A 9,594-nucleotide genomic window follows, 5' to 3' on the forward strand; every position below is an offset into this window, starting at 1 on the left:
TCCCCTGCCTGGCAGTAGTCCTGTCCGTGAGGAACACATCACAAGAGTTATTTAAATATCCTCTGTTTAGGCCCCTATGAAATAAGGGGTCCCCAAGGCACCCCAGATTAAGACCTCCTGACCCAAAGTCCTGCTGCTTCAGCCAACCTCACTGCTCCTGCAGCAGATGAGGACTGAAAGGAATCAGAGGTGGAAACTTCTCAAGGGTGGAGCAGTTGTTACTGGGCCACACAAGCAAGGAACCACTACTTACTTAAATACTGCGTGACCTCATCAACAACAAAAGAATCAGCAAAAGCTTTTGAGGAATGAAGCCAAGGAAACTCATGAGGAGACAAAAAGCTGGTTACAAGTTAAAAATCTCTCTTCTCTCCTCAGAAAATCTAGTGTTGCTCTTAAAAAAAAAAAAAGAGAAAGTATTGGGATAAAGAAATAGATGTCCCAAGTAATTGAAAAGTACAACTCCTTTCAACAGCCCTTTTCAATAGCAGGACAGAAGTCCTACCACACAGGAGGGGATAAGGAGTGACATAAAACAGCTTTTCATGTAGAATCCAGCTTGTCTGGGTGTATCAAAGTTGTTACAAGCTCTCTCCAAAGAAGAACTCGAGCAGTTTAGCAGCCACAGTCCAGATAAGGCTGCAGAATTTATCCCAGATAACCTTTCCATCAGCCAAAGCTCTCATTGCATCCCATTAAACCACCACAGATTCCTTTTAAAAGCATTTACTGACACCCCTGAAGAGAAGTTAAGGTGGCACAGTATAAGCCCTTCAGCAGCCAGAAGTGGAGGTGACAGCATCACACCAGTACAGCCAGCCTGCAGCAGCCCGTGCCTGCACCACTGCTTGTGTAGCCACCTCTCCAGTGTCTTCCTCTGCAGGAGGTCAACCTCAAGACCCAGACACTACTCTGAAAACAAACAGAAGTGCATCTACAAGCAGTGCTTTAATCCCAGTTTGCCTGCTGCCTTCTCAGGTTGTTTTAAGGAGACTTCTGGCTACTCAGAGCAGGAACCCTCGTGGATGCTCCTGTTACCAGTGAGAAAATACAGCCTAAGGGAGCCCTGCACTTGTCAGAGGGTCCCAAAATGGACAGCCCAGGTATTTGGGGAGCAGAGCTTGTACGTGGAATGTGAGAGAGCTACGGCAGTTTTTGGAGCAGCTCTGGGGCAGGAGTGTTTAGAGGAGGTCCAGTTCTGCCTAAAAGTTCAACCCTTTGGTTCTACATCTGTGCCTACCTGCTAGCCGCACGTGGTCTGGCCACCAGCCTCTCTAGTCCAGGGTACCCAAAAGCTGGAACCATGAGGCCACCTGGAACAGCTCAGCCACAGAAGGCAGGAAGAGCATCCATCAAACGGTTAGAGCAGACAGGATGCTTCATCACACGGCTGTCCTGGTCTATCTGCTCCATATTTCCTGGAGGAAAACTCTACCCTCTAGAAAGGATTGCAGCAGAGACAGACACTGTTAGCCACAAGTATTAATTACAGATTGTTTTAAGTCTGCAGTTGCTCCACCGCAGCAGCAATACCTGGCTGCACCAGAGTTGAGCTTCTTCTGAAGAGGCAGAGAAATTGCTTGGGATTGCCAGTAAGAACACAAGCACATTTCTCAACCTGTCCTCTGGGCTCCCTACCCACCCTTGTGAGAATTGCAGCAGCCTGTAAAGAACTGGCCTTCAGTGAAGGGAATAACAACTAGTGAAAAAGCTGAAGGCTGTCAGCATCCCTCCTGCTAGGGTGATTCTAGGCCATCAGCAGCTTAAGCAGATCTTACAGAGACTGACCTTTAACAAATCAATATCCATAAATACCGAAAACTGCAGTGTCAAACAGCTATGTAGAGGTGAGCCAGCGCAGCACAGGAAGGAAGGGAAAAGCACGCTGGATTAGTGTTCACTCAAGAGCTTCTGCACCTGGGTGCTGGCAGTTTCTCCCTCTCAGGATTACAGTTTCTGAGCAGCTCGACAGTGCTGGCAGGTTAGCAGTTCTCTCTGTAATTCGTCTTGGTCAATGTTCACCTGAACCTGCTCCACTGTATTTGAAATGCTGCAGTTTCACTCTCACAAGGAACAAGTGTCCAGCCCAGGGCTGTGACTCCAACAGAACCAGTACACAGAAAAGTGGATCAGCCCCAGCAGTCAGCGAATGACCAAAATGCTCGTATGACCACTGGATTACACCAGAAAAGGACTTTTGCTTTTAAGTCGGACCTGTACCATGTCTCTTCCTGGCAAGAAGTACTATGAGACAACATCAAGGTTACTGTGACCAGAGCCTATGCACAGTAATATTATGCAAGCCAGTGAGGCAGAAAACCCCAGCACGACTCTTGCATAAGCCCTCAAATACAGCTGTCTTCATTGAGCGTGACCAGGTGCCCCTTTCTTGTATTCCAGAATCCTGATTGTAGCCAGATATGCTCCAGTTCAGAGCCAGGAAAGCAGCGTGAGGCCTCCTTGCAGCAACAAGCTCCTGCTCTAAGGCTGTGCGTAATAAGGCTTGACTTCAAAGCACACTTCACTCATTGATTCAAACCACCACAGTCTTGCTTTCAAGGAGACTTTGTTGATAAGGCGATTCTGGATTCAGGCAGGTTCAGTGCACAAAGCTGCCAGCTGTAATCACGTCCTCCCATCTCAGCTTCTCAAGGTCTCTTTCCCAAGGCAAAAGGGTCCAAACCACCAGATGTCAGACAACAATCACCAGAAGCTGATGCAATCTTCTTCTCTGCACACCCCAGACATGGCTAAGTGCAGACACAAAGTAGAAGAATCCAGAAACTACTTGAATCGCAGGATGTGGGACTTCATTGGGATACATTCTGTTCACGGGAGGAAGATCCTTCTATATTCACCCACTAAAATCAACAGACTCAGCCTGTCCCTTTCCCATCAGAAGTTACTCCACGTGTTACTTCCATGATACAGGAGTCCATCCCTTCAGGGATATGCAGACAGATGGTTTCTTTCTCCCCAAACTTAAAGTCATTTTAAAAAGATTCAAAGAACTGCTTTTAGCAGCACAGAGGCATTTGAGATTTGAAAAAATCTGGAGTGCAGAACCCAAGTAGATGGGGAAGTAATCAGTCCTTGACCTAATAAATAGAGTAGAAGGAAATCTTCAAGGTGGCCAGTAGCCCAAACACAAAACTTGAAGTCCTGCAGAGACCAGGAGGAGCTTGAATGCATCACACCACATGGGGGAGTCTCCTGGGATCTGCTGCCATACAGCTTCTGACACCTTTGGTCAGGTTCACGGGCTATTAGGAATCTTGAAGTTCCTTTGCTTTCTTCAAAATCAGATGAACGTCAGAGATAGGATAGTCCTATGTCAAGAAACAAAGTGGCAGAAGTGACTAACTAGCATTTCTTGCACACATTGTTTCACTTAAGCAGGGAAAACCTCGACAACAGCATTCCTGACCTGTTATAATGTACTACCAGGTTCAGTTACTCCCCTAACAGCCAAGTTTCCTGTTTTGTAACTGATCAAGCCTCAGTACCCTTCAAGAAGGTTGTGTGTGTGCAGGGGGGTGTGTGTTTGTTTCTTTTAATTTCTCCTCCAAGGAGACAGTAAGCTGGCCTACTACAAGGGCTATCTTCATGCCAGAAAACCTTATCAAAGCCAGTATCTTGCACAGCCCAAAGCAGGAACTGGCAGAATCAGAGATCCTACTGTGCAGTACAGGAGCTTTCAACCTTGGGCTCTCAGATGTCAGAACTAAACAAAAGCCTCTGGACAACAAATGTAACACTGTTACACATGGTTTCACATCTTTGCTGGAAAATACTAAATTTTTTGCAAACCAAAAGACATTAAAAACCTCTACTCTGTGACAATTTCTGTAGGCTACAATGAGTGCACGAGCAAAAGGTGGCTTTATTTTAATGGCAATGCTGGGCTCCAGACAGCAGCACCGTGCCCCACCAAGAGAAGAACAGAGAAGGAAAATTACTCTCTGAAATAGGGCCCATTGCTACTATAGCTCTAAAAATGGGGAGGAAGGAGAAGAGATCCATACAGAGCTAGGAAGACAAAACAGAAAGCATACAGCCAACTTCTACATGTGGAAGTGAAAAACCTGGTTAGTGGCACAGGGACCAGAGACACCATCACCAAGGAAGTCAGAGTAGTGATTTGTCACAAGTTCAGTTTCCCAGTGGGTGGTGGGGACCACAGCATGCAAAGATTCCTACTTCCAGTAGTGAGCATGCTGCAAGATCCACCTTCAGATTTTTCTGCATGCAACCATCAGGAATCTGGTACTTCTCTTCAGCCAGGCCTACCCCGACCATCATCCTCTCACAGTACTATTTCAAGACTCTTCAAATCACTCCCCATGCCCACTATATTGAAACTTTACCTGTAGCAGCCTCATGTTCAGAGTGAAGTCTCCTTCCAGCAACTGATCCCGGATTAGTCTGAAAGATGGAAATTATTCCAACTACTTTTGACTCTTTACAGAGAAACTTTAAAAACGGACTACACTGTGCCCTTAGAGAGGCTTTTGAAAACACGTCTGCTGCCACTGTAACAAGTATAACCGATTTACCAGATGCTTTATCACATGGCTACAGAAGACTCGTGGATCCACAAATTTAGGTAAAGGATGTAAAGGCAAGAGCAGGAAGGCCACCTCCGTACTTACGTCAACATGGCACAACAGACGAGCAGAAGAAAATCAAAGCGCTTGTCATCGGCAAAGAGGGAGTCCCAGATACGGATGACATCTGGCAGCAGGAACTCTTGCGACAAGAGCAGTGTCAGCCAGCGGAAGGCAAAGAACTGGGGTTTGATGTTCTGTTCTTGCTGTCAGACACACACCAGGCAAAAAATCAATATGTGTTCCCCAACTCCCTACAAGTAAGAGATGCGCCCCACGTTGCCATCCCGCTCTCCACCCTGCTATACTCACACTGCAACATCAGCAAACCCACCGCCTCCTCTGAAGGCTCTCACAGTCAAGCTAGACAGAGATCTTAAATGCAGCCATGCTCCACGTCTACAGACAAGGCAGAAAATGCTCCTCTGTCCATAACGTGGAGTAAAAGCAGCTTTTCTTCCTAAAGGCACTATTTGTGTTAGTTCTGTTGAACTTGCCAAGTAATTTTAATGTCCCATTTGAACAGCATTTTATCTGCAAAGCTGCAGCCCTCCCCCTCTAGCAGAGGCACTGTTTTGTCAGGATTTCCTCTCTTTTCCAGAAACCCTGTATTTATCAAAAGGTTTACTATTCACAAAAAGAAACAACGATGGAACAGAGTTCACACTGATGGTCAGCAAAACATACTGTAAGCACTTCTAGACTGAAGCTTTCCTGTTTTCTGCTGTTAAATCCAAGGGACCATAAGTTTAATCAAGGTCAATTAAGTTCAGAATCCCGCTGATATTCTTAAGGACCAGCTGCTGCATGGCCAAGACCATTTCCTGCCAGGCAAACTGAAAGCAGTTTATTTTCTCCCCACTGCATCAGCCATCAGCCAACACCGTGGGTCACTTCTCTATACTGGCAAACCATCTTTTGGATTATAGAAGAAATATATCCTGATTTTTCTAAACACACACACGCAAAAAAACCCCTCTGAGTAACAAGAACAGCTTTCCCTTCCAAATTCTTCTTGGACTTTCAACCTAAATGAACTATAAGACCTGAAGGTGTTTTCAACAAAAGCTGCTTTCTACATGTTCTACAAAACCCACATCAACCCAAGGCACTCAGAGACCCCTGGACGAAGGGGAATGATAGAATTAGGTGAGTGGGATGGTCCAGCTTGCTGGATTTCAATTTACTTCTGGAATGATCTTCATGCAGTTGAAGTTAGTGCTGTCAGGGCAGACAGTGGCAATAGAAGTGTGCGTGGAGGAGGCGGAGGGCACTGGTTTTTGTTTTGTTCTTAAAGACAGAGAGACAATTCCTGCAGCCTTAAATCCAAGGAACCCTACAGTAAAGCTCATGTTTTTCCTGATAACTAGAAGAGTGTAAAGACCCAACTGCAACTGGACCTCAACCCAGGTGATCAGAGACCATGGCCAAGTCACTTCAGACTCACTGCTGGCAGCTGTGCAACAACTATTGTTTGCTTTCAGTCAGGCAGCGGAGGAAAGCCTTGCTGTGTCAGCTTGCTCTCAGCTTACTCCAAGGAAAGGCTGTTTCAGCTCACAGATAAAGAGCTTCTATATCCTATAGGCAAAGCCCTTCATACACTCTCTCAGCCTTTCTATTCAAGCACAGTTTAACAAAACCAGCTGACATTTAAAGGCACTACTAAGCTCCACTCCTTGCGTTCCAACCGGGACTCAGAGAAACACCCAGCTCCTCACCAGTTTCAAATACAGCTCCACATCTTTTTCCTTCAAGGTGGAGTAGACCTTCTCCATTTTGTAGGTAATACCACACTGAGAATCATCCAGGCTCTTAATGAAGTTGTCCCGAATTTCAGCCATTAGATTGGTAAAGCAGAAAAACGTGTCTGCTTCAGCATGTTCTGGGAGGAGGAAAAAAAAAAAGAGAAAGATGGACGAATAGAGGAAGCAGCACTGACAGAGGCACAGAGACTTAGAAGTGTTCTTACTCCATAATCTGGTTGCTGTACTGCGTTCAAATAGCAGATCTCACAAGATCTTGGCTTGCTTGCTCTGGGACAAGATGAGACACCATGTAGTTTTTTGGGGTTTGTTTTTTTTTTCACTAGAAACATCTACAGAGCCACTGCAAGTACAGACCCTGTGTGCAACACAAGGTCACCATGACCTGGGGTCACAAACCAGTTATCTATGCCCAAAACCACCATCTGCTCACCCCACCATCAGCACACACCCTTGGAGCTCCTGTGAAGTAGAAGCAACTGGCAAAGTATTCCCATTCCATTCTGTTTTTACCAGGTATAGATAGTACAAGCAAACAAGAACTTCTATAGAGATTTTGTGTTCCAGGAAGTGCAGCTTAGATCCACGCAAAACAAACAAAACCTCCTCAGAAATCCTTGTTTCTCGTGTCCTCACCACTCACAGCCCATTCAGCTTCTATCAACTTGCTGTGGTCCCCAAACTCATCTCTTGCTGTAGTTGCTTTTTGGTTCAGATCAGTCAAAACAGAATTGTTTGAAGACAGTCTTATTCCCAAAACAGTTCTTTATTATGCAGAGAGAATGCAGCATGACAGCCATTGAGTGGCCAAAAGAGTCTCTCACCTTTCCACTCACTGTTAGGGTCTGTAGCAAAGGTGTAGTAAAGAGGCCCCACGATTTCATTCATTCCCTGAACGTACGCTATCCCGGGGTTCAGCTTGGCATAGATGAACAGGATTCGCTCCACCACTTCCCAGTGAGCTTCACAGCCATTGGGCAGGACTTCGTACTCGCTCAGAGAACTAGGAGTCGTTTTAAGAGGGGAGCTCACCTGAAGAGCAAGGCGAGACTGCGGTTGACTCAGGGTAACCAACTGGCACAGTTTTGTACATGTGACAAAATGGCTTTTAATACACACAGCTTCCCCAAAAGATTTAGGCAGCTTATACCAAGCAGGCAGGTGTTCACATAAACTAAGACAAAGAACTTGGAGAGCACAAAGGCACTGAAGTCCTTGTGCAGGCTATCCCTGAAGAACAAAGCAGTCGGCAGCAACAGACAGTACCCCTGAATCACTGCGCCACCTCATTCCATGCCGTACAAAACCGCAGCAGTTCCACTTCTTTGTTAGTAGCGTGAAGAAAAGTATAGATCTGCTGCGGTAGCAAACCACCATCCCCAACCGCATGTGGCACTCGTACTGTAACAGTCATGAAAGAGGAAAGAGGCAACACGCATTTCAGAGGATACCCAGCTCTTTTCCTAACTGCACATTTAGGAAATTCAGTTCTGAAACACTATGTAAATTCAACTTCAATAAATTAACCCTTCAGTGTTTTGTTCCCATACAGAAAGGCACACGTCAAGCATAAAATGCTCTCATCTTCCTGCAACTCCAACTTCCACCAGAAGTCAGGAAAAAATAACCCTTAAAATTAAATACACCTTGTAACTTCCTACCAACCATCAGACACATCGACTGGTTCTACAGAGCTGTATCACCACCAGAATACACAGTACATGCTGGGGAATTTGCCCAATTCCACCATACAAGCAGAGAGAAACAGAAAAAAGCCCAAGAAACATCCTTCCCCTTATCAGCTGCCCCACGGACAGCCCCCAGCTAGATCTCACATTTGTAACGCCGCTGCGGTTTCGCGCCACCGTCTGTGACTTGAGTGTGGTCTGCTCCACCCGCTTGCGCAGCGTCTCAAACTCATTTTGGGGGTCCAGGATTAAAAGGCAAGGGTAGTCCGTTGGGCGCTGGAAGAATGCCATGTCAGGGTACAGCCTCCTAGGATGGATACAGAAGGAAATCAGGCATGAGAAGAAGGAAGTACATGCCCCATGTTGAATGGGAGGCTTAGTTTAATATTAAACTTCGTTTTCAAAGTACAAAGTGTTAAACAAACCACTTGGGTTCAGAAACCTGAGTCATTATGCCTCACACACCTGACATCTTTGTCTATCTGGAGAAGCACTTCATTATCCTTGAAGTAAGTGTTCCATCGACTGTCTGGGTTTGGATTGAGAGGCTAAAGAAATAAACAAACAGACCAAGCATGTTTCACACGTATCAAAATCCTCAGTAAATATACAGCGATTTAACATTACTGCTGTCCCTCTGCCATCTAGTACCAGCCCGCTCCTAACACAGCAGGTTTGATTTTTTTCTCTCACTAGCTACATTTAGTGTTGTTTCTCCAGACAGTACACAGGAAGCAGATCAGAGCTTGTGAAACAAATGAGCGTGTAGGTTCACTCAAGACAGACAGAAGCCAACATTTCCAACCCCTCTTCACCTCCCTCTTAATGACTTTGTTCCCAAACCACGTATCCTGGCGTGCGTCAAGATGATTCCCGATTGCAGCTCCAATCTGTACAATGGAGACGGTCTTTGTACTTAGGTAAGAGTTACCCACCCACACAGTACTTAAGCACTGTGGTTATTAATTACAAGTATCCCCCTCTAGCTCAGCTCTGAGAAGGCTGATTAAGCACCACCATTGTCCCCAGGAAAAAGGAAATATATATATCCCTGGTCCTCCCCCTCCACACACACTTTCCGCTCTCCAGATCAAGATCCATGCTAAGTTATCAAGCAAGACAAAAAAAAAAAGAGCAGTATTCCAAGAGATTCAAAGGTCCCTGTAACCTGCTGATGTGTGGAGTGTTACAATCATGCTAGTTTTACAGCACCAAGGCCCCCAGAGATCATGGTAGCACAGATGATGCACACTAGCAGAGAAGTTAACATTGAGGGCCAGTCGTGGAAGCAGCTGGATCATTTTACAGTCTCTTCTGATGAGTTACTTCATTCCCTTCAACACACACACTCTTAACAGTGCTTTCAGAGAAAGAAAAAGCCAAAGGACGCAGAAAACAGTCAATTAAGAAAAAAGTCATCAGCAGAATTAGAAATAAGTGAGTCTCCTGCCTTCCATGCCATGGTCCAACTTGACTTTCCTGCCTCCTTTACAGCCCCTCACCACTCTGAGGGCACCCATGACCTGACTTCCCAGA

General features: G+C 45.7%; 1 protein-coding gene across 1 annotated transcript in view; it reads right to left on the minus strand.

Moving 5' to 3' along the window:
- Positions 1–3,060: 3,060 nt before the first annotated feature.
- Positions 3,061–9,594, minus strand: part of TBC1D13 (TBC1 domain family, member 13) — a gene marked incomplete at its 5' end in the record, with an annotated part of 7,871 nt that continues 1,337 nt past the window's right edge. Inside the window, 7 exons of the mRNA XM_010182839.1 lie at positions 3,061–3,329; positions 4,368–4,425; positions 4,653–4,813; positions 6,326–6,489; positions 7,195–7,402; positions 8,206–8,365; positions 8,524–8,606. Of these exons, the coding sequence (XP_010181141.1) occupies positions 3,267–3,329; positions 4,368–4,425; positions 4,653–4,813; positions 6,326–6,489; positions 7,195–7,402; positions 8,206–8,365; positions 8,524–8,606 (897 nt within the window). The remainder of the gene's footprint in view (positions 3,330–4,367; positions 4,426–4,652; positions 4,814–6,325; positions 6,490–7,194; positions 7,403–8,205; positions 8,366–8,523; positions 8,607–9,594) is intronic.

Source organism: Mesitornis unicolor, unplaced genomic scaffold (genome assembly GCF_000695765.1).
Source record: "Mesitornis unicolor isolate BGI_N332 unplaced genomic scaffold, ASM69576v1 scaffold17614, whole genome shotgun sequence".
NCBI classification, from domain to species: Eukaryota; Metazoa; Chordata; class Aves; order Mesitornithiformes; family Mesitornithidae; genus Mesitornis; species Mesitornis unicolor.